At 38.3% G+C, this 26,409-nt stretch overlaps 1 protein-coding gene across 8 annotated transcripts in view; it reads right to left on the reverse strand.

Moving 5' to 3' along the window:
- Positions 1-26,409, reverse strand: part of WDR72 (WD repeat domain 72) — a 970,312-nt gene that overhangs the window by 344,790 nt on the left and 599,113 nt on the right. For all 8 annotated transcript variants that reach the window (XM_049903404.1, XM_049903402.1, XM_049903403.1 and 5 more), the window contains one exon: positions 16,655-16,857. In XM_049903404.1, the coding sequence (XP_049759361.1) occupies positions 16,655-16,857 (203 nt within the window). The remainder of the gene's footprint in view (positions 1-16,654; positions 16,858-26,409) is intronic.

A 26,409-nucleotide genomic window follows, 5' to 3' on the forward strand; every position in this document is an offset into this window, starting at 1 on the left:
TGTCACACCCTTCTCCTAAGGAGCAGCTGGTGAGTTTGAACTGCTGACTTTTTGGTTAGCAGCAGAGTGCTTTAACTACTGAGCCAACAGGACTCCTTCATGCACAAGTCAAAAGATAGCACCAAATTCTCATCTACAATTCCACTACAAGATGTGAAGACTCCGCCAAGACTTTCCCCCACTCCGCTGCGGTCCCCCACACGTAACAGCCCGCCAACCCACAGCTTCTAACTGCGGTTTGGTCCGACAATACTGCAGCCCTAACCACAGTTAGAATTTGAGCCAGAATCCCACACATGCACGAACCAAGATTTTGGAGCATGTACAGGACCTGAAGAGCTGCATCCTCAATCTGTCCTTGGACCTGAATATCACCGACATGATTCAATATCCAGATCGCCAAATGAGGACATGGGAGGTCTATGGGCAGAGAGTTCCAGGCACCAAACCCAACCCCCAGATGCCATGGGAAATAAAATGCTCCCCAACCCCCTCAGACAGCTAGCTTATGGCCTTATAGTTGCTAGACCCCACGTTGCTCCTTGTCTGTGCAGACAACAAATTTCAATTTTATGTTCCCCTTGCAACTGGTGGCGTGGTGTCCATCTTATTTTGATCAGCTAATAGGACAAGAAAAGATCCCTTGTTCGGTTATAGATGTACATTCTATTATGAATGGAGGGAAAAAAAGCCACATGAAAATGAACATGCTATGCAGTCAGCTAAGCTCACATACTGGTCTTTACCCCAACTTCATAATATATGTAAGTGTAATTCAATTTCCTGGTTAAGGATGACTAGTCCTTATCATGACTTTTCCTGTTTACTTGTGAATGTTGAAGTTCTAGCATATCTATATATAACTGCTTTTAACAGATACGACCTTTTTCAAGTTAAAAACATGAAGGGTACGTTTTGGAAATCTAAAAACATTTTAAGTAAATGAGAAAAAAAAGCTGTCAGAGGAGGGGCCAAGACAGCGGAATAGACAGACACTTCCGCAAGGCCTCTTACAGCTAAGACCCCCAAAAAACAAGTGAAACAAGTATATTTATGACAAGCTAGGAGGCCTGAACATCACAGGCAAACTTAGAAAACGAACTGAGCAGCAGGGAAAGGAAGAGACAGTTCAGAAGTGGAGAGGAGTTGCTGGAACTAAATCACTGGGAGCCCTCAGGCACCATTCCCTGGACTGGCTGCAGCAGGCTAATACAACTTTCGGTTACAGTTTCCTCAGGGAGAAGCAGCCAGCCACAAAGCCTACTCACACCTCTGGAACCGGAGAAGAACTGTGCTCTCAGCAAACATTAAGTACTTGGGTGTATTTTGCCACACCACCTGCCAACAAGATGGCTTCAGTGGTTGTTGATTTCCCTGGGCCTGAGATAGGCCCTGCTGAGTGCCTAGAGCCATCCTCCTGCACTTGGAGGAGTAAATTTGCAATTGCGGGAAAAGATAATTTACCACCTCCAACAACCACGGGAGCTAAGGACAAAAGTGACTCCCATCCAGGCATAAACGGCCCGTGGACGTTGAGTACCTTTCCCCGCTGCATGGACCTGTGTGGGCCTATTTAACGAGAATAGGCCCTTTTTGGCAGACTACAACTGCTTCAGCTGTGCGGTGAAGACGTGATTGTTTGATGTTTGACACCACTTTGCTATTAAACAGGGTCCTCACCTACTCATAGTAGGGGCATAACGACTGGTGGTTCCAATCAGGTCACTGAGCCACCCAATACAGGGGTCCAAGGATAACTGGTACCTCCCAGTACTTACAACCAAAAACACTGGGTGCCCATGGTCCATCTGTAGAACCCACCCACCTATATGCTCTAGGGAAGAGGAACACAGTTTCTTCAGACACACTTGGGGGATGATTCCCAACCCCCTGCCTTGTTCAGAGTGTGACCCCATGCTGGAACCAGATACCGGTACCTACACCAATCACCCCTGCACCTCTAAGACTGTAGGAAAGAGCCATACCACACACTTGATGATCAGCTACCTAGACAGCTGAGCTGAATTCATACAAGAAAACTGAATGGACTACTAGACTAATATACTTGATAACAGCTCTAGCCATCAGGAGACAGGACATCAAAGCTCCAATGGTGAAAATAATCAAACTACTTCACTCAAGCAGCCCATTTGGGCATATCAAAACAAAACAAAGCAAGAAGCTAAAACACAGTAAGCAAACATTAAATAAACTAATACAGTAACTCATAGATGGCTCGGAGACAACAGTCAATATCAAATCACATGAAGAAACAGAACATGATTGCCTCAACAAGCTCTCAACACAAAGAATCCAGGGATCTTCTAGATCAAAGTGCCTTCCTGGAATTAGAGTCAGAATACAAAAGATTAATATACAGAACCCTTCAAGACATCAGGAAGGAAATCAGGCAGTATGCAGAACAAACCAAGGAACACACAGATAAAGCAGTTGAAGGAATTAAAAAGGTTATTCAGGAACAAAATGAAAATTTAATAAGTACGAAAATTACATAGACAGCAATCAGAAATTCAGAAGATTAACAATAAAATTACAGAATTAGACAAGTTTTTTTTTTTTTTATAGGTCAGAGTTTTTTTTTTTTTTTGGTTTTATAGGTCAGAGGAGCAGAATACACCAAGAGAAAGCAGGATTGGTGAACTTGAAGATAAAGCATTTGGCACCAATATATTTGAAGAAAAATCAGATGAAAGAATTTTAAAAAAATGAAGAAAACTTAAAAATCATGTGGGACTCTATAAAGAGAAATAACCTACGAGTGATTGGAGTACCAGAACTGAGAGAGATAACGGAAAATACAGAGAGAATTCTTGAAGATTTGTTGGCAGAATAATAAAAAAAAAAACTTCCCTGATATTGTGAAAGATGAGAAGATATCTAACCAAGATGCTCATCGAACTCCACATGAGGTAGATCTGAAAAGAAATGTCACCCAAGACATATTATAATCAAACTTGCCAAAACCAAAGATAAAGAGAGAATTTTAAGAGCAGCTAGGGATAAACAAAAAGTCAGCTACACAGGAGAGTCAATAAGAATAAGCTCGGACTACACGGCAGAAACCATGCAGGCAAGTAGGCAATGGGATGACTTATATAAAGCAAGGATGGAAAAAAATTACCAGCCAAGAATCATATATCCAGCAAAACTGTCTCTCAAATATGAAGGTGAATTTAGGACATTTCCAGACAAACAAAAGTTTAGGGAATTCATAAAAACCAAACCAAAACTACAAGAAATACTAAAGGGAACTCTTTCACAGAAAATCAATAATATCTGGTATCAACCCAAGACTACAACACTGGTCAGAAAAATCAGATGTCAACCCAGACAGGGAATTCACAAAAATAAATCAAAATAAAAAAACGCTCAAAGCAGGGAAACAGCAATGGTATACAGACAACATTAAAACAATAAAGAGGGACTAAGAAATGTAGTCACAGAACTTCCATACGGAGAGGAAGACAAAGCGAATCAAAGAAATGAAAGTTAGGTTCAAACTGAGAAAAACAGGGGTAAATATTAAGGTAACCAAAAAGGAGACAAACTATCCTACACATTAAAATAAAACACAAGAAAAAAATAAAGACTCAGCAGAAACAAAATCAACAAGAAATATGACGAAAATGCAATATATACAGAAAACTACTCGTGACAAAAAATAAACTGGGAAAAAGAAACTGCCAAAAACACACAAAAAAAGACATCAAAATGATAGCACTAAATTCATATCTATCCATAAATACGCTCTATGTAAATGGACTAAAGGCACCAATAAAGAGACAGAGAGTAGCAAAATGGATTAAAAAACATGATCTGTCTACATGCTGCCTACAAGAGACATACCTTTTACTTACAAACACAAACAAACTAAAACTCTAAGGATGGAAACAGTATATCAAGCAAACAACAATTAAAAAAGAAAAGGAGTGGCAATATTAATTTTTGACAAAACAGACTTTAAAGTTAAACCCATCATAAAGGATAAGGAAAGACACTATATAATGATTAAAGGGACAATCACCAGGAGGATATATCAATATTAAATATTTATGCACCCAATGACAGTGCAGCAAAACACATAAAGCAAACTCTAACACCATTGAAAAATGAGATATACAGCTAAACAATAATAGTGGGAGACATCAAAACATGACTTACGGTGAAGGACAGAACATCCAGAAAGAAGCACAATAAACACACACATAATATAAATGCCACAATCAACCAACTTGACCTCATAGACATATGCAGAACACTCCAACCAACAGCAGCCAAGTATACTTTATTTTCTAGTGCACATGGAACACTCTCTAGAATAGACCACATATTAGGTCATAAAGCAAGCCTTAACAGAATCCAAAACATTGAAATATTACAAAGCATCTTCTCTGACTCTAAGGCCATAAAAATATAAATCAATAACAGAAACCACAGGGAAAAGAAATCAAACACTTGGCAACTGAACAATACCCTGCCCCCCAAAAATTGGATTATATAAGACATTAAGGATGGAATAAAGAAATTCAAAGAATCCAAAGAGAATGAAAACACGTCCTACCACAACCTTTGGGACACAGCAAAATTAGTGCTCAGAAGTCAATGTATATCAATAAATGTACACATAAAAAAAAGATGAGAGAGCAAAAATAAAAAAATTATTCCTATGACTTCAGCAAATAGAAAGAGAGGAACAAAAGAAACCATCAGGCACTGGAAGAAAGCAAATAATAAAAATTAGAGCAGAATTAAATGAAATAGAAAACAGAAAAACAATTCAAAGAATTAACAAGACCAAAAGCTGGTTCTTTGAAAAAATTAACAAATTTGATAAACCACTGAACAAACTGACAAAAGAAAAACAGGTGAGGAAGCAAAAACCCAAATAAGAAATGAGATAGGTGATATTACTACAGACCCAACTGAAATTAAAAGAATCATATCAGATTTCTATGAAAAATTGTACTCTAACAAATTTGAAAACCTAGAAGAAATGGATGAATTCTGAGACACACACTACCTACCTAAACTAACACAAACAGAGGTAGAACAACTAAATAAACATATAACAAAAGAAGAAATGGAAAAGGTAATCAAAAAACTCCCAATAAAAAAAGCCCTTGCCTGGATGGCCTCGCTGCAATTCTACCAAACTTTCAGAGAAGACTTAACACCAGTACTTCTAAAGGTATTGCAGAAAAGGACAGAATACGCCCAAACTCATTCTATGAAGCCAGCATATCCCTGATTCCAAAACCAGGTAAAGACACTGCAAAAAAAAAAAAAAAAGAAAATTACAGACCTATATCCCTCGTGAACCTAGAGGCAAAAATCCTCAAAAAAATTTGAGCCAAAAGAATTCAACAAAATATCAAAAAAATAATTCACCATGTCTGCATGGGATTTATACTAGGTATGCAGGGATGGTTCAACATTAGAAAAACAATTAATGTAATCCAACATAATGAGATAGAGAAAAAAAATCACCAACTTCATATGGAAGGGAAAGAGGACCTGGTTAATAAAGCATCACTGAAAAAGAAGAACAAAGTATGAGGTCTCACTCTACCTGATTTTAGAATCTACTATGCCACCAGAGAAGTCACAACGGCCTGGTACTGGTACAAAAACAGATACATAGACCAATGGAAGAGAATTGAGAATCCAGACATAAATCCATCCACATATGAACAAAAGCCCCAAAACATTTAAATGGGGGAAAAGACAGCCTTTTTAACAAATGGTGCTGGCATAACTGGATAACCATCTGCAAAAAAATGAAACAAGACCCACACCTCACTCCATGCACAAAAACGAGCTCAAAATGGATCAAAGACCTAAATATAAAATCTAAAACGATAAAGATCATGGAAGAAAAAATAGAGACAACCTTAGGAGCCCTAATACATGGCACAAACAGTATAAAAACTTTACTAACAATGCAGAAGAAAAACCAGATAACTGGGAGCTCCTAAAAATCAAACACCTATGCTCATCTAAAGACTTCACCAAAACAGTAAAAAGATTACCTACAGACTGGGAAAAAGTTTTTAGCTATGACATTCCTGATCAGTGTCTCATCTAAAACTCTAAGTGATACTGCAAAAACTCAACCAGAAAAAGACAAATAACCCAACTAAAAAATGGGCAAAGGACATGAACAGACACTTGAGTAAAGAAGACATTCAGGTAGCTAACAGATACATGAGGAAGTGGTCATGACCATTAGCCATTAAAAACGCAAATCAAACTACAATGAGATTCCATCTCACTCCGACATGGATGGCATTGGTCCTAAAAACACAAAATAATAAATGTTGGAGAGGTTGTGGACAGATTGGAACACTTATACACTGCTGGTGGGAATGCAAAATGGTACAAGTATTTTGGAAATAGATTTGGCGCTTCCTTTAAAAACTAGAAATAGAACTACCACAGGATCCAGCAATCCCACTACTTGGAATGTATCCTAGAGAATTAAGAGACTTTACACGAACTGATATATGCACACCCATGTTTACTGCAGCACTGTTTACAACAGCACAAAGATGAAAGCAACCACGTTGCCCTCAACAGATGAATGGATAAGTAAATTACGGTATATTCACACAATGGAATACTATACATCCATTAAGAACAGTGATGAATCTGTGAAACATTTCATAACATGGAGGTATCTGGAAGGCATTATGCTGAGTGAAATCAGTCAGTTGCAAACGGACAAATATTGTATAAGACCATATTATAAGAACTCAAGAAATAGTTTCAACAGAGAAGAAAATATTCTTTGATAGTTACGAGAAGGGGAGGGAGGGAGGGAGAGAGAGGGGTGTTACTAATTAGATAGTAGGTAAGAGCTACTTTAGGTGAAGGGAAAGACAATATGCAATACAGAGGAGGTCAGCACAACTGAATTAAACCAAAAGCAAAGAAGTTTTCTAAATAAACTCAATGCTTCAAACACCAGTGTACCAGGGGCAGGGGATTGGGGAAAATGGTATCAGGAGTCATCTGATTATGCCAGTCAATTGGCATAATAAAATCTATTAAGAAAACATTCTACATCCCACCTTGGAGAGTGGCTTCTGGGTCTTAAATGCTAGCAAGGGGCCATCTAAGATGCATCAATTGGTCTCACCCCACCTGAATCAAAGGAGAATGAAGAACACCAAAGACACAAGGTAATGATGAGCCCAAGAGACAGAATGGACCACATAAACCAAACTACATCAGCCTGAGACCAGAGGAACTAGATGGTGCCTGGCCAGTACTGATGACTGCCCTGACAGGGAACATAACAGAGAGGCCCTGAGGGAGAAGGACAGCAGTGGGATGCAGACCCCAAATTCTTGTAATAAGACCAGACTTAATGGTCAGACTGAGAGTAGAAGGCCCCTGGAGGTCATGGCCCCCAGGCCTTCAGTTAGCCCAAGACAGGAACCATTCCCAAAGCCAACTCTTCAGACAGGGATTGGACTGGACAATGGGATATAAAAAGATGTTGGTGACGAATGAGCTCCTTGGATTAAGGAGACACTTCAGAGTATGTTGGCATCTCCTTTCTGGAGGGGAGATGAAAGGGTAGAGAGAGTCAGAAGCTGGTGGAACAGACACGAAAAGAGAGAGTGGAGGGGAAGAGTGGGCTGTCTTATTAGGGGGAGAGCAATTAGGAGTATATAGAAAGGCATACATAAATTTTTGTATGAAAGCCTGACTTGATTTGTAAACTTTCACTTAAAGCGCAATTTAAAAAATTGTTGTAGCCTAATCACTGACTTTAATATCTGAGGGAGGATGGATAAACAAAAGTTAGCAGTCTAAATGGAGTCTTAAAGAAACAAATGCAAAATTCAGATTTTTGTCAATTCCTGACCCTTGACCAAGGAGATAGTACCCTGAGGTCTGCAAGACAAGACTGCATCAGCTTCTCAGAGCTCAATGATACGTCTTTAAGCTCATCTGATGAGTTCCCTTGGTTGACTCCATATCCATCAAGAAAACATGATCCTCATTTTAGCTTTGCTACAGTGAGAATGTGCTAAGCAACGGCTAGATTTCCAATTATATTTATCATGGTAAATTGAAGAATTGTCATTTGGATACATAAACTCATTTCTTAGGAGTTTGGTTAGTGTGACTCAGATCTGAAAAACTGACAAACCCTGACCTCGCTGATAAAATCTAATCAGGTCCCTAAACTTAAAAAGCTGAAAATGACACACTGGGATCAGTATTCAGCCAACTGGCCTTGCAATATGATGGCATGTCCTGTTTCCTCTAAGTATAAAATATAGACATGTGATAAAACAAGGTCTTACCTAAAATCCTTATTAATGGTATTTTAATACTCTTTATAATATCATTGGAAACCCTGGAAAATGTTAATAAAGTGTTAATAACATGTAACTAAAAATCAGCTAAACTTTGACTTGGAAATCCCACTTTCGAACTATATCCTAGTACATAATTCTGACTATGAAAAGAATTTTAGGTTATAGATGTGTTAGTCATAAAAGGGAAATACAGGGAGGCGCAGGGAAATAATTAATATAAGCAATAGAACATTACAACTATTAAAAAACTTTCACACATATTATGTAAATATGTTCATATGAAAAAAGATACTACATTATGTATGTGGATATAAGTGGCATATTTACTACAACATAATGAGGAGATTATGACACGTTCTTTGGTGTTTTTTTTTTAATGAGGAGATATCCTGGATGTGTAAAAGACAAAAATACAGAAAAAAAAAGTCCCTTAAAGAAATCAGATTAAATTACTGTATCATTTTTAGAACTGAAAAATAATAAAGCTAATCCAAATTTCCGCTCAGGTGCTTGACTTAGTTTACAAAGATAAATGCAAACTCCTTTATTGTACACTAACTGAGACTAGAAATCCTTAGATCCTATAGATACTGTACGTACTGAGAGATAAAAACTTCCAATATAATGATTCAGTTTTTCTAATACTTTTGTGTTTATTTGTAATGACCTTTTTAAAAAGAGGTCAAAGGCTCTCAACTAAAAAACAAAAATGGACCCAAACCATAGAATATAGCTTTATTCCTCCCCATTGAAAATCATCTACAATTAAAGAGTTAATATATAAAACTGGCTCTTTTTTAAAAATTTTTATCGTGCTTTAAGTGAAAGGTTACCAACCAAGTCAGTCTCTCATACAAAAATTTATATACACCTTGCTACCCACATTATACTCCTAATTGCTCTCCCCCGATGAGACAGCACACTCCTTCCCTCCATTCTCTATTTTCGTGTCCATTTTTTTTTTTTTTCGGGCAGCTTCTGACCCCCTCTGCCATCTCATCTCCCTTTCACACAGGAGATACCAACATAGTCTCAAGTGTCTACTTGATCCAAGAACTTCACTCTTCACCAGTATCATTTTCTAATGCATAGTCCACTCCAATCCCTGTCTGAAGAATTGGCTTTGGGAATGGTTCCCATCTTGGCCTAACAGAAGGTCTGGGGACCATGACCTCCAGGTCCTTCTAGTCTTAGTCAGACCATTAGGTCTGGTCTTTTTACAAGAATTTGGGGACTGCATCCCACTGCTCTCCTGCTCCCTCAGGGGTTCTCTGTTATGCTCCCTGTCAGAGCAGTCATCCGTAGTGGCCAGGCACCATCTAGTTCTTCTGGTCTCAGGCTAACGTAGTCTCTGGTTTATGTGGTCCTTTCTGCCTCTTGGGCTCATCATTACCTTTTGTCTTTAGTGCTCTTCATTCTCCTTTTGTCCAGGTGGGTTGAGACCCACTGATGCATCTTCGATGGCTGCTTGCTAGCATTTAAGACCCAGAAGCCACTCTCCAAAGGGGGTTACAGAATATTTTCTTAATAGATTTTATTAAGCCAATTGATTTAGATGTCTCCTGAAACCATAGTCCCCAAACCGCGGCCCTGCTATGCTGGCCTACGATGTGTTCACCTTATTCAGGAAACTTCCTTGCTTATAGTTTAGTACAGTTTTGCTGACCTTGCCTGTATTGCATTGTCTTTTCCTTCCCCTAAAATAATTCTTATCTGCTATCTAATTAGGGAAAACCCTTCTTCCTCCTTCCCCTCCTCATAACCATAAAATATTTTCTTCTCTGTTTAAACTATTTCTCCAGTTATTATAATGGTGGTCTATACAATATTTGTCCTTTTGCAACTAATTTCACTCAGCATAATGCCTTCCAGATTCCTCCAAGTTATGAAATTTTTCACAGATTCATCATTATTCTTTATCGATGCACAGTATTCCATTGTGTGAATATACCATAATTTATTCATCCATTCATCCATTCATGGGCACCTTGGCTGCTTCCATCTTTTTGCTATTTTAAACAGTACTGAAACGAACATGGGTGTGCATATATCTGTTCATGTAAAGGCTCGTAATTCCCTAGGATGTATTCCAAGGAGTGGGATTGCTAGGTAGAATGGTAATTCTATTTCTAGTTTTTAAAAGAAGCACCAAATCAATTTCCAAAGTTGTTGTACCATTTTACATTCCCACCAGCAGTGTATAAGTGTTCCAATCTCTCCACAACCTCTCCAACATTTATTATCTTGTGTTTTTTGGATTAATGCCAACCTTGTTGGAGTGAGATGGAATCTCATTGTAGTCTTGATTTGCATTTCTTTAATGGCTAATGATCGTTACCACTTCCTCATGTATCTGTTAGCTACCTGAATGCCTTCTTTAGTGAAGTGTCAGTTCATATCTTTTGCCCAATTTTTAATTGGGTGATTTGTCTTTTTATAGTTGTATTTGCAGTATCACGTAGATTTTAGAGATCAGGCACTGATCAGAAATGTCATAGCTAAAAACTTTTTCCCAGTCTGTAGGTAATCTTTTTACTGTTTTGATGAAGTCTTTGGATGAGCATAGGTGTTTGATTTTAGGAACTCCCAGTTATCTAGTTTTTCTTCTGCATTGATAGTAATGTATAATGTTTCTTCCATATATTAGGGCTCCTAACGTTGGCCCTATTTTTTCTTCCATGATCTTTATTATTTTAGATTTTATCTTTGATCCATTTTGAGCTCATTTTTGTGCATGGAGTGAGGTATGGGTCTTGTTTCATTTTTTTGCAGATGGATATCCAGTTATGCCAGCACCATTTGTTAAACAGATTATCTTTTCCCCATTTAAGTGACTTTGGGCCTTTGTCAAATATCAGCTATTCATATGTGGATGGATTTATGTCTGGATTCTCAAATGTGTTCCATTGGTCTATGTATCTGTTGTTGTACCAGAATCAGGATGCTTTGACTACTGTGGCGGTATAATAGGTTCGAAAATCAGGTAGAGTGAGGCCTCCCACTTTGTTCTTTTTTGGTAATGCTTTACTTATGCAGGGCCTCTTTCCCTTTCATATGAAGTTGGTAATTTTTTCTCCATCTTATTAAAAAATGTTGTTGGAATTTGAATCCGAATTACATTGTATCTATAGATCACTTTTGATACAACAGAAATTTTTACAATGTTAAGTCTTCCTATCCATGAGCAAAGTATGTTTTTTCACTTACATAGGTCTCTTTAGGTTTCTTGCAGTAGTATCTTCTGGTTTTCTTCGTATAAAAAACCCAAAAACCAAACCCACTGCCATCGAGTTGATCCCGACTCATAGCGACCCTATAGGACAGGGTAGAAGTGCCCTATAGAGTTTACAAGGATTGCCTGGCAGATTCAAACTGCCGACCTCTTGGTTAGCAGTCATAGCACTTACCACTATGTAACCAGGGTTTCCTTTCTTTGTATAGGTCTTTTATATCTCTGGTAAGATTTATTCCTAAGTATTTTATCTTCTTGAGGGCTACTGTAAATGGTACTGATTTGGTGATTTCCTCTTCAATGTTCTTTTTGTTGGTGTAGAGGAATCCAACTGATTTTTGTATGTTTAACTTGTACCTGATACTCTGCTGAACTCTTCTATCAGTTTCAGTAGTTTTCTTGGGGATTCTTTAGCGTTTTCTGTGTATAAGATCATGTCATCTGCAAACAGAAATACTTTTCCTTCTTCCTTACCAATAGGGATGCCCTGTATTTTTTCTCTAGCCAAATTGCTCTGCCTAGGACCAGCAAAATGTTAAATAAGAGTGGTGATAAAGGGCAAACTTATCTGGCTCCCGATCTCAAGGGGAATACTTTCAGCCTCTCTCCAGTTAGGGTGATGTTGGCTGTTGGGTTTGTATCAATGCCCTTTATTATGTTGAGGAATTCTCCTTCTATTCCTATTTTGCTGAGAGTTTTTATCATGAATGGGTGTTGAACTTTGTCAGATGCTGTTTATGCATCAATTGATAAAATGACGTGGTTCTTGTCTTTTGTTTTATTTATATGATGAATTACATTGTTTTTCAAATGTTGAACCATCCCTGTATACCTGGTATGAATCCCACTCGATCATGGTGAATTTTTTTTTTTTTTTGATATATTGTTGAATTCTATTGGCTAGAATTTTGTTGAGGATGTTTGCATCTAAGTTCAGGAGGGATATAGGTAATTTTCTTTTTTTGTAGTATCTTTACCTGGTTTTGGTATCAGGGATATGCTGGCTTCATGGAATGAGTCTGGGAGTATTCCGTATTTTTCTATGCTTTGAAATTCCTTTAGTAGTAGCGGTGTTTCCTCTTGTCTTGAAGGGTTGGTAGAACTCCGCAGTGAAGCAATCTATGTCAGGACTTTTTTTTGTTGGGAATTTTTTGATTACCTTTTTAATCTGTTTTGTTATGGGCCTATTTAGTTGTCCTACCTCTGTATGTGTTAGTTTAGGTAGGTAGTGTGTTTCTAGAAATTCATCCATTTCTTCTAGGTTTTCAAATTTGTTACAGTACAATTTTTCATAGTAATCTAATATGGTTCTTTTAATTTCAGTTGGGTCTGTTGTCATATCGCCCATCTCATTTCTTTTCTGGGTTATTTGCTTCTGCACCTGTTTTTCTTTTGTCAGTTTGGCCAAGGGTTTATCAATATTCTTAATTTTTTCAAAGAACTAGCTTGTGGTCTTCTTAACTCTTTCAATTGTTTCTCTGTTTTCTATTTCATTTAATTCTGTTCTAATTCTATTATTTGCCTTCTTCCGGTGCTTGAGGGTTTCTTTTGTCGCTCTCTTTCTATTTGTTCAAATTGTAGGGATAATTCCTTGATTTTGGCCCTCTCTTCTTTTCGTACGTGTGAGTTTATTGATATAAATTGACTTCTGAGCACTGCTTTCACTGTGTTCCAAAGGTTCTGATAGGAAGTGTTATCATGCTCATCGGATTCTTTGAATTTATTTCATCCTTAAAGTCCTTTGAGCAGTGTATTGTTCAGTTTCCAAGTGTTTGATTTCTTTTCCTGCTTTTTCTGTTATTGATTTCTCCTTTTATGTCCCTATGATCAGGGAAGATGCTTCGTAATATTTCAATGTCTTGGACTCTGCTAAGGCTTGCTTTATGACCTAATAAATGGTCTATTCTAGAGAATGTTCCATATGCACTAGAAAAGAAAGTATACTTGGTTGCTGTTGGGTGGAGTGTTCTGTAAATATCTACGAGGTCAAGTTTTTTGATTGTTGTTTGCTTGATAAATTTTTTCCATCCTTCACGTTTTAGTTCGTTTGTGTCTCTAAGTCTAAGATGTGTCTCTTGTGGGCAGTATATAGATGGATCGTGCTTTTTTATTCCTTCTGCCACTCCCTGTCTCTTCATTGGTGCATTTAATCCATTGACATTCAGCATTATTATAGATAGGTATGAGTTTAGTGGTGTCATTTTTATGTCTTTTTTGTGTGTTCTTGACAGTTTCTTTTTTCCGCTTTTTTATCTTTTGTGCTGAGGAGTTTATCTTTATATATTGTCTTTTCCTCTTATTTGTTGTTAATTTTGTTTCTGCTGAGTCTATTTTATTCTGGTATTTTATTTTGATGAGCGGGATAGTTAGTCTCCTTTGTGGTTACCTTACTATTGACTCCTATTTTTTTAAGCTTAAACGTAATTTTTATTTTTTATATCACCCTGTCTTCCTCTCCATGTGAAAGGTGTATGACTACATTTCTTAGTCCCTCTTTATTGTTTTACTCTTCTTCTTTATTTTAATAACATCGCTGTTTCCGTTATGAGCATTTTTTTTTTCTTGAATTATTTTTGTGATTTCCCTGTCTGGGTTGACATCTGATCTCTCTGTCCAGAGTTCTAGTCTTGGGTTGATGCCTGACCTTATTGATTTTCTAACCAGAGAATTCTCTTTAGTATTTCTTGTAGTTTTGGTTTAGTTTTTGAAAATTCCCTAAGCTTCTGTTTATCTGGAAATGTTCTAATTTCATCTTCATATTTGAGAGATAGTTTTGCTGGATATATGATTCTTGGCTGGCAATTTTTTTCCTTCAGGTCTTTATATAAATCATCCCATTGCCTTCTTCCCTGCATGGTTTCTGCCGAGTTGTCTGAGCTTATTCTTATTGACTCTCCTTTGTAGGTGACTTTTCTTTTATCCATAGTTATTCTTAAAATTCTCTATATCTTTGGTTTTGGCAAGTTTGATTATAACATGTCTTGATGACTTTCTTTTAAAATCTACCTCATGTGGAGGTCAATGAGCATCTTGGATAGATATTTTCTCATCTGTCACAATATCAGGGAAGTTTTCTACCAACAAATCTTCAAGAATTTTCTCCCTATTTTCTGTTATCCTTCCTTGTTCTGGTACTCCAGTCACTTGTAGGTTATTTCTCTAGATAGAGTTCCACATGATTCTTAAGTTTTCTTCATTTTTAATTCTTTTATCTGATTTTTCTTCAAATATATTGGTTCCAAGTGCTTTATCTTCAGATTCAGAAATTCTGCCTTCCACTTGGTCAAAACTGCTCCTCTGACTTTCTATTAAGTTGTCTAATTCTGTAATTTTATTGTTAATATTCTGAATTTCTGATTGCTGTCTCTCTATGGATTCTTGCAGCTTATTAAATTTTTCATTATGCTCTTAAATAATCTTTTGAATTCTGCATCTGGTAGTTCCAGAAGCCACCTTCATCCAGAAGATCCATTGATTCTTTGACAGCTTGTTGAGACAATCAAGGTCTGTTTTTTATGTGACTTGATTTGATATAGACTGTTGTCTCCAAGCCATCTATAAGTTATCATATTAGTTCATTTTATATTTCCTTACTGTATCCTAGCTTCTTGCTTTGTTTTGTTTTGATGTGCCCAAATGGTTTCCCTGAGTGAGCTAGCTTGATTATTTTCACCTTTGAAGCTCTGATGTCCTGTCCCCAGATGGCTGGAGCTGTTATCAGGTATATCAGTCTAGGTATCCATTCACTTTTTTTGTATGAATTCAGCTCAGGTGTCCATTTAGTTGATCATCAAGTGTGTGGTACAGGCTCTGTCCTACAGTCTTAGAGGGGCAGGGGTGACTGGTGTAGGTACTGGAATCTGTTTGTAGCAGGGGGTCATGCTCTGAACAAGGCAGGTGGCTGAGAACCATCCCCCACATGTCTGTGAAGAAAGCGTGTCCTTCTTCCATAGAGCGTACAGGTGGATGGGTTCTGCAGATGGACCATGGGTACCCAATGCTTTTGTTTGTAAGCCCTGGAGGTACCAGTTATCCTTGGACCCCTCTCACAGGTGGCTGGGTGACCTGAGTGGAGCCACCAGTTCTTAGACACCCGATGTGGGTGATGACCCTATTTAATAGGCAAAGCTGTGTCAAATATCAAACACCCACCACTTCACTGCACAGCTGAAACAGTTGCAGTCTGACAAGAAGGGCCTATTCTCCTTAAATAGGCCCACATATGTCCATGCAGGGTGGAAAGGTATTCGAAATCCACGGACCATTTATGCCTGGACAGGAGCCACTTCTGTCCTGAGGTCCCCCAGTTAGTGGAGCTGGCAAATTATATTTTCCCCCAACTGTGAGTTTATTCCTACTCCAAGGCCAGGAGGGTGGCTCCAGGCACTCAACATGGCCTATCTCAGGCCTCGGGAAATCAAAAGCCACTGAAGCCGGCCTTGGCACTGGGGGTATGGTAAAATATATGCAAGTACTATGCTTTTGCCAAGAGCGCTGTTCTCCTCTGGTTTTGGAGGTGTGATTAGGCTGTGTGGCTGGCTGCTTCACCCTGAGGAAACTGCAGCGAAATGGTACCACCAGCCCACCATAGCCACGCCCAGGGGTGGTGCCTGAGGGATCCCAGTAATTCATGTCTGGTAACTCTGCTTCTGAACCGTGTCTTCCTCCCCTGCCACTCAGTCTGTTTTCTAGCTTTGCCTTTGATTTTCAGGCTTCCTAGCTTGTCATAAATATAATTGCACTTTTTTTTTCAGGTCTTTGCTGTAAAAGGGATCGCAAGAAGCATCTGGCTATTCTGCCATCTTAGCCCTGTCTCCCCAAAACTGGCTCAGTTTTGAGAAGCCAGAAATAATAGTCTTGTCAAAAAGAATCTTAGAAAAAATGTAACTATCACTCAAAAAATTATCCTAATATACCAAGATCACTTGGATGATAAGCCTGGCAAATGCAGTCATCTCTGAGTTCTTGTTTTTCTGCTGATATTTAAATAATATTTTATCATTAGGCATATTACTTCTTTCTGGTGTTGATCATGTTGTTTGTGAGCAGCAGCCTGATTTGAACTTACCTTACGTGAGAACTCTACCTGCAGACCAAGAGAAGGCATTGGCCCAAGCTGGTAGGAGCTAGAGGATCTCTGTTCTACAATTTTGTGCTTATGTATCTCTGAGGCAACAGGAAGTACAGACTCAGGCTTTAGAAGCTGTGAGTCATCACAACAATCAAGAATAACTCTTGCTCTTTCTCCTGTTTCATGTCTTTCCAAAGTTCCTGGAAAACAAGATTAGAAATAAAAAATGATGCAAAATATTAACCCCAACAGAATAAAAAGACAAAATACTCTTAACAGAAGAATGACAATTCTTTAAGTTATTATGTCTTACTATATATATATATATATATATTTTTTTATCATCTTAGCTTCTGCATGCTTTCTCTTAATTATTTAAATAATCTTCTTACAAAGGCTGAAATTATAGACTTGAAAAGCTCACCTTCCTCTCTGTGCTTTTTTGTCCACTGAAATCAACAGGACATTCAACAGTCTTTAACAGTAAAATCTTTTACTTGTTATACAGTAATCAAGTGATCAATAACAAACAAATATGGAATATTTTAGTGCTGTTCCCTAGTGTTCCAACTCACCAATAGAGAATGCACAGAGTTTTGCTTGGATTCTCAGTTTTAAATGTTACTACTGGAATATATGTAACTTAAATGAACAGGGCAAGTAAAAACACATTTGCTTTGTATTACCACCTCCCTCATCCAACTGCCTTCACAGCTTCAGGAATGCCAGACACTGTAGGGTTTGGCTGTTGTTTCTTGTTGTGGGCATTTTAGTTATAGTCCTTTGACTTTTACATTTTATGTTATTAGAAGAAGAAAAAAATCCTTTGCCCCCTTCTCTGCCATTCTTCCATAGTTTCAGAATTTAGAAGTTCTTGTAAGTTTAATTTCAAGTTAAAAGGGAAAGGTATCAAACAGAGTAAAAGTATCAGAAAACAACTCAAAACAGTTGTGTTTTTATCAAATAAAATGCCACTCAGTGAAGTCTCAATAGATATGAATTAATCATGATCACTGTCACTTATATCAGTGATGAGTTCATTTGCATTATTCATACTGTGTTAAATATATAACATATCCCACTGAGTAAAGATATTAAGGAAAATTAACTTGACATACAGTAGCTAAATACAAATCACATTTGTATCATTCCTTTCCTACCAGTGAGAAAATTTCTATGCTATTCATTAAGAAAGAAAAAGATAATTCTTATTGATAATAGAAAGAAAAAAAATTAAAGTAATTGCTATTGATAATAAGAATATAGAAATAATAACTCCATACTACTATGTATTTTAGGGAGAACAGCAACTAATGGCACATTGGTCAAGCACCCAGCTAATAACCAAAAGGTCAGTGGTTCAAACCTACCAGCTGCTCCTCGGGAGAAAAAGGTGGCAGCCTGTTTCCGTAAAGATTTATAGCCTTGGAAACCCTATGGGGCAATTCTGTTGTTCTTTGTTGTTAGGTGCCATCAAGTCCATTTCTACTCATGTGACCCTGTGTACAACAGAATGAAGCACTGCTACATCCTGCAGCATCTTCACAATCATTGTTATGCTTGACTCCTTTGCTGCAGCCACTGTGTCAATCTATCTCATTGAAGGTCTTCCTTTTTTAACTGACCCTCTTCTTCACCATGCATGATGAACTTCTCCAGGAACTGTTCCCTCCTGATAACAGGCCCAAGGTATGTGAGACGAAGTCTCACCATTCCCTCTTCTAAGGAGCATTCTGGCTGTACTTCTTCCAAGACAGATTTGTTTGTTCTTCTGGCAGTCCATGGTATATTCAGTATTCTTCACCAACACTGTAACTTAAAGGCATCAATTATTCTTCAGTCTTCCCTATTCATTTTCCAGCTTTTGCATGCATATGAGGTGACTAAAAATACCACGGTTTAGGTCAGGCACCCTTTAGTCCACAAAGTGACATCTTTGCTTCTGAACACTTTAAAGAGGTCTTTTGCAGCAGAAATTTATCCAATGCAATGCATTGTTTGATTTCGTGACTGCTGAGTCCATGGATGTTGACTGTGGATCCAAGTAAAATGAAATCCTTGACAACTTCAATCTTTTCTCTGTTTGTCATGATGTTGCTAATTGGTCCAGTTGTGAGGATTTTTGTTTTCATGTTGAGGTGTAATCCATAATTAAGGCTGTAGTCTTTAATCTTTATCAGTAAGCGCTTCAAGTCCTCCTCATTTTCAGTGAACAAGGTTGTGTCATCTGCATACTGCAGGTTGTTAATGAGTCTTCCTCCAATCCTGACACCACATTCTTCTCAGTCCAGCTTTTCAGATTTTTTGCTCAGCATACAGACTGAATAAGTATGGTGAAAGGATACAACCCTGATGCATACATTTCCTGATTTTAAACCACACAGTGTTCCTTGTTCTGTTCAAATGACTACCTCTTGGTCTATGCACAGGTTCTGCATAACCATAATTAAGTGTTCTGGAATTCTACTCTTCGCAATGTTATTCACGATTTGTTATGATCCACATAGTGGAATGCCTTTGCGTAATCAATGAAACACAGGTAAACACATTTTTGGTATTCTCTGCTTTCAGCCATGATCCATCTGACATCAGCGATGATATCCCTTTTCCCACTTCCTCTCCTGAATCTGGCTTGAATTTCCAGCAGTACCCTGTTTAGGTATTGTTATAACTGCTTTTGAACGATTTTCAGCATAAATTTACTTGTGTATGATACTCACGATATTGTTCGATAATTTCTGCATTCTGTTGGATGACTTTCTTTGGAATGGATCTCTTTCTGTCAGATGGCCAGGCAGCTGTCCTCCAAATTTCTTGACATAGATGATTAAACACCTCCAGTGCTATATCCGTTCATTGAAACATCTCAATTGATATTCTGTCAATTCCTTGTTCTTCTCCAATGCCTTCTGTGCAGCTTGGACCTCTTCCTTCAGAACCATTGGTTCCTTATCATATGCTACCTCCTGAAATGCTTGAACATCAACCAATTCTTTTTGGTACACTGACTCCATGTATTCCTTCCATGTTCTTTTTATGCTTCTTGCTTCATTCCCCGTAGAATCCTTCAATATTACAACTCGAGGCTTGAATTTTTTCTTCAGTTCTTTCAGCTTGAGAAATGCTGAATGAGTTCTTCCCTTTTGGTTTCCTAACTCCAGGTCTTTGCACATTATAATACTTTACTTTGTCTTCTGGAGCCACCCTTTGAAATCTTTTGTTCAGCTCTTTTACTTCATTGTTTCTTGCTTTCGCTTTAGCTACTCTACATTCAAGGGCAAGTTTCAGAGTCTCTTCTAACATCCATTTGGGACTCTTCATTCTTTCCTGTCTTTTTAATGACCTCTTGTTCTCTTCATGTATGATGTCCTTGATGTCATTCCATAATTCATCAGGTCTTTGGTTGTAAGTGTTCAATGCATCAAGTCTAGAGATGGTCTCTAAATTCAGGTAGGATATACTTAAGGGTGTACTTTGGCTTTTATGGACTTGTTCTAATTTTCTTCAGCTTCAACTTGAACTTGCATATGAGTAATTGATGGTCAGCCCTTGGCCTTGTTCTGACTGATGATACTGAATTTTTCCATCATCTCCTTACACAGATGTAGTTGACTTGATTCCTGTGTATTCTACCTGGGGAAGTCAACATGTACAGTGCTGTTTATGCTGGCAAAAAACAGTATTTGCAATGAAGAAGTCATTGCTTTTGGAAATCCTCTCATGTGATCTCAGTTGTCATTTCTATCACTAAGGCCATATTTTCCAACTACTTTTCTTTCTTATTTCCAAGTTTTGCATTCCAATCACCAGTAATTATCAATGCATCTTGATTGCATGTTCAATCAATTTCAGACTGCAGAAATTGGTAAAAATCTTCAATTTTTTCATCTTTGGCATTAGTGGTTGGTGCATAAATTTGAACAATAGTCATATTAACTGGTCTTCCTTGTAGGCTGTCATGGATTGAGGTGTGTACCCCAAAAATATCTGTCAACTTGGTTAGCCCATGATTCCCAGTATTGTATGATTGTCCTTCATTTTGTAATTTTTCTATATATTATAAATCACAATCTCTGCCTGTGGTTAAAGAGGATTACAGTGGGATGTAACAACACACTTGCTCAGCTCACATCCCTGATCCAATGTAGAGTCCCTGGAGTGTGGCCTTTACCACCTTTTATCTCACAAGAGATAGAAGGAAAGGGAAGCAAGCAGAGAGATGGGAACCTCATACCACCAAGAAGAAGAACCAGGAGGAGAGTGCATCCTTTGGACCCAGTGTTCCTACATAGAGAAACTCCTAGTCCAGGGGAAGATTGATAAGAAGGACCTTCCTCCACAGCTGACAGAGAGAGAAAGTTTTCCCCTGGAGCTGATGCCCTGAATTTGGACTTCTAGCCTACTAGACTGTGAGAAAATTAATTTCTCTTTATTAAAGCCATCCACTTGTGGTATTTCTGTTATAGCAGCACTATATGACTAAGACAGAATTTGGTACCAGGAGTGTGGTGCTGCTGTAACAGATACCTAAAATGTGGAAGTCGTTTCAAAACTGTGAATGGGAAGAAGACCCAGAAGGTAGTAAGAAGAACTGTTAACACTGGAGAAGGCACAGATGGTGAGAAACAGCAGCAGAGGACTGGCCACAGGAGAGGACCAGCAGCAAGAGAACCAGGAGACCTGTGTCAGACAGCACTGGAGCCAACCCACAGAGCATGAGAGCTGAGTGCCTTTGCACAGGAGGCTTCCTGGCAGAGTGGGCTGCCTCTGGGCATTTATCGGTGAAGCTAGGCTTGCAGACCCATGGAGCAACAGAGCTGAGGGCCTGTGTACAGGAGGCTGCCTGGTGGAGTGGGGTGCCTCTGGGTTCTTACTGGTGGAGCTACAGAGCTTTTGAACACTTGCCCCAGAACAGCGAATGCAGGTCTGAGGCCCAACGCCTGAAAGGCCAACCAATCAGGAAACAGAAGAGACAAGGAACACAGGAAGCCAAGCTGCCTCAGTATCAAAAGGTATGGCCACAACCTCTGGGGATTCAAAGGGTGGAACCATGACCTCTGGTGTTTCTAAGGGTGCAGTGGCCACTCAGATGGAGTAGTAGAATGGTGCACCTAAAGCCGAGGGAGTAGAGTTGCCATCCAAGTGGACCTAGAAGGCAGAGCTAAAACAACCAAAGGGCCTCTACTCGGAATCCAGAGAGAGTGTGGCCAATACCTAGAGTCTGGAGGGCAGGGCCATTTTTTAAATGGTCTTAGAGAGCAGATGACTGTGGTATTTCTGTTATAGCAGCACTAGATGACTAAGACAGAATTTGGTATCAGGAGTGGGGTGCTACTGTAACAGATAACTAAAATGTGGAAGTGGTTTCAAAACTGTGAATGGATAGAGAACTAAGAAAGTAGTGAGGGCTAATGCAATGTGTTCTGCTGACTTCCTTGGTGCCTCTTATCTCTTCTTCCTCTGCAATTTCTTCCATTTGTAATGGAAATATCTAGCTTGTGCCTGTTCCATCATTGTACTTTGGAAGCAGATAACTTGTATTATAGATTTCACAAATGAAGAGGAATTTTTGGATTTTGGACTTGGAGCAGATTTAAACTTTTGCTATGATATGATGGGGAGAATGTGTTTTATATGCAGCAAGGGCAAGAATTTGGGGGGGGCCAATGGGTGGAATGTCACTGATTAAATTGTGTCCCCCCAAAAATGTCTCAACTTGGTTAGGCCATGATTTCCGGTATTGTGTGACTGTCCTCCGTTTTGTGATTTTCCTATGTGTTACAAATCAATCTCTGCTGTGGTTAAAGAAGATTAGAGCGGGATGTAACACCCTTGTTCAGGTCACATCCCTCATCCAATGTAAATGGAGTTTAGCTGGGGTGTGGCCTGCACCACCTTTTATCTTACAAAAGATGAAAGGGAAGGAACGAAGCAGAGAGTTGGGGATCTCATATCACCAAGAAAGAAGCACCAGGAGCAGAGCACATCCTTTGGACCAAAGGTTCCTGCACAGAGAAGCTCTAGTCCTGAGAAAGGTTGATGAGAAGGACCTTCCTCCAGAGCCGTCAGAGAGAGAGAAAGCCTTCCCCTGGAGCTGACACCCTGAATTTGGAGTACTAGCCTACTGGACTGTGAGAAAATAAATTTCTCCTTATTAAAGTCATCTACTTTTTTTTTCTACTTGTGGTATTTCTGTTATAGCAGCACTAGATGACTAAAACACAGGCATATGTATATTGTCCTATCACTGACCATTTATTATATTTCAGGATAGGTCTTGAAATGTTCTTTTTGATGATGAACGAAACGTCATTCCTCTTCAGTTTGTCATTCCCAGCATAGTAGATCATATGATTGTTCAATTCAAAATGTCTAACACCAGTCCTTTTCCCCTCACCAATGCCTAGGATATCAATGTTTATGCATTCCATTCCATTTTTGACGATTCCCAATTTTCCTAGATTCATACTTTGTACTTTCCATGTTTCTATCATTAATTAATGTTTGTAGCTGTTCCTTCTTATTTTGAGTCATGCCACATCAGTAAATGAAATGGGGCAGTTCTACTCTGTCCTTATAGGTCAACAGCAATGGGTTAAACTACCATTACATGGTAGTTTGGATTCCAAATCAGTAACAGGTACTATGTTAAAATATTAGGCAGAACTTTAGTCTCTTGTCTCCTAACAATAATATTTTTTAACCATTTCTTTCATAAATAGACATCTTTAACATATAGAACTTATAAACATGATATTCTTCTAAGCTTTCCTTTTTCATCAGGATTGACATATCCTCAACAAATGAAGCTGGTTGCAACATCAAGAAAACTCTTCCTCTCAAGGAAATGATAAGAGTTCCCTAAACCAAAGAGGTAATAGTTATTACTGCTTCCTGAAAATAACAGCACTGTAGAAAACTTGTAACTGTGTTACCTGATGAAATTCACTATCTTTCTGAGGAATCTCTCTTTGAATATGAAATTATTGATATTCTCACAGATTTTCTGTGGCTCCTCAAACCATAATATTTGAATAATATTTTGAGAATTCTTGGAGAAGAGTTTACTTCAGTTTAGCACATGTGTATGAGTGGACCACCATAAGGTTGGCAGTTCGAACCCACCCAGGGACACCTTGAAAGAAAGGCCTGGTGATGTGCTTCTGAAAGATTAGTCTTGAAAACTCTGTGGAGCAGATTCTACTTTGCACGCATCAAGTTGCCATGAGTTGGAATTGACTCGACGGCAATAAACAATTAACAACAACATTCATGTTTTACTCTATACCTAATGTCTTACACAACCACAACTATTTCACAGATTCTGGCATCCCTCTTGAATTTTTCAGTGATGAAAATAGTTTACCCACAAACTTCAGCAGTTCTAATTCATTTTCATGAATGCACAGAAAACTGATCTACTTGAGCATCTACTATGTGCCTGTCACTATTGTTCCTAAAAGTCTCTCGTTCTAACAAAATGTTGGACGCTTGGTTTTGGGAACAATACTTTTCACATGTTCAACTATAAAATATTTGTAAAAGAATTAGATATTGTTTTATTTCAAAATAACTTGGTAAAAAACAAACATGACTTAAGAAATAGTTCACTTCAATTTCTTCAGAAGATATCATAGGCAGGTAAGTAAATTATATATTTAGAAAAATTTGATTTTGGAATAAGTTCAGGGTAACAATTTTTGAAAGCCTTGGCAGTGGATAGGGATTCTCATATCTGGCAGTTATCAGTTTATTGCCTCTCAGCTCCAAATCCACCCTTCGCTGTCTGCTCTGTAAAAATGGATCTGGGTTCTGGAATATTTTTTTTCTTTGCCAGCTGGCTTTATATCAACCTTTGTGAATAAACAGTGCTAGAAAGACAGTAGAAAGGTGTTTTCCTTCCTGGTGCTGGTATTCTCTCTTGCAGCAGAGTGGATGGCTTCTCCAGTGCCCAGCACAGCTTCTCCAGCACTTGGCTCCTGCAGTGCATAGTAGCCAGCAGCTGCCAACAGAAGCTTCCTCTGACATACCCTTGGGTGGTTTTGTAGAAGAGTGCCTCCATGAAGACATCTCCCCGTGAACAGTTTTCCCTGGCACTCTTGAGGGCATATTTCTGGCAAGTTCCACCAATACCACGTGACATTTCTCTGACATCCAGAGAACCACAGCCATATCCTCTCCAAAAAGATCAAGATCTTAGTCTTTGGGGGGCTTCTCCCTTTAATGCACTATCTCAGGTAATAGCTGCTACTCCTATATTTTTTAGATTTCTCTTTATTCCCTACTAACCTCTCACATTCAAATTCTTTGTTATAATGAAAAATTTTTATATTAAAAATTTCCAGTTCAAATTAATGTGTTTTTTTCTCCTGATTGGACCTTGATTGATACACCATGAAAAGTCACTCCCAGTGCACAGTCGTCTTTTAAATCTATCTTGAAGTTATGGAATTTACATAACTTTGGGGGTATACTTAAATTTCTAGAAAGAGCCTATTACAAAACCAGTAACCAAGGAAGGAATGTACGACCACGAGGAGGATTTCCAACAACAGCTGCCTTTACAACTCTAATAAGCTGTTATTGGCAAGAGACAGAATAGTCACTTTCCTGCTGATGATGAAAGAAATAAACCGAAAGTTTACAGAAATGTTTAATTAAACTTCAATTTCAGAAGAACTTCTTTTTCCAAAGTGACCTCAATAATAACTAGAATTTGTTTTGCACTGAGACAAATCAAGAATATGAGTTAACTCACATTTTTTTAAATCAGTCTATACATGAAATGGAAAGATTTAGAGACATATGTGAGTTAAATATTATTAAAAGTTACAAAGCCATGTCCTCCCTCAAAGAGGATGCTACGCAAAAATAACTGTATCTATCCCAAGCAAAATCTTCATCATATAAAATGCTTTGTACATTGTATAAAATGCTCTAATATGTAAACATTTCGCATTTTTTCTTTTACTTATTTTATTGCTATGAGTTTTGATACCATTTGTTTTAATCCTATTAAATCCTATTAATCCTAATATTAATAAATCCTATTAATCCTAACATTAAATGGAGCCAATCATAAAAAAAGAAAGCTTAGAATCATTAACATCCTGAAAGAAACTGAAGAAAAGACAATATCAACAAGCATTTGAAGCAGTTACTACTGATCCAAAATTGTCCATTCCTCAAAGCCAGTGCATAGAAACATACGGAGCAGCCAAGCTATTCTTTGCAGAGCTCCAGGCCCATACTGAGAAATTTTACTTGGATGTCTTGCTTTGACCACCAATTCGACACACCGCAAAACATGTTGTTGTTGTTGGATGTCATTGAGTCAGTTCTGACGCAGAGCAATCCCATAAGACAGAGTAGAATTGACCCATAGGGTTTTCTTCCCTGTAATCAGATTGCTCCTGAGGAGCTGCAGGGTGGGTTCAAACTGCCAAACTTCTAGTTCGGAGCAGAGTGCTTAGCCATTGTGCCAACCAGGGCTCCTTCGCCCCAAAGCATGGTCGATTTTTTTTTTTTAAACCATAGCTTAGTCTATGACATCATTTGCAAACCTGTGTCTTACTGTAAGCTTCTCCATCTGTCAAGCTGGAAGCAAGCAGTGTCACATAATGGTTAAGAGCATGGACTCTGAAGTCATCTTGCCCTACACTCAAATCCTCGCTTTATACTTACTAATTGTATGGCATTGGGCAAGATAGTTGAAATTTCTGTGCCTCCATTTCCCCATCTGTACAACAAGG

The sequence above is a fragment of the Elephas maximus genome, chromosome 12, assembly GCF_024166365.1.
Source record: "Elephas maximus indicus isolate mEleMax1 chromosome 12, mEleMax1 primary haplotype, whole genome shotgun sequence".
Classification (NCBI taxonomy): Eukaryota; Metazoa; Chordata; class Mammalia; order Proboscidea; family Elephantidae; genus Elephas; species Elephas maximus.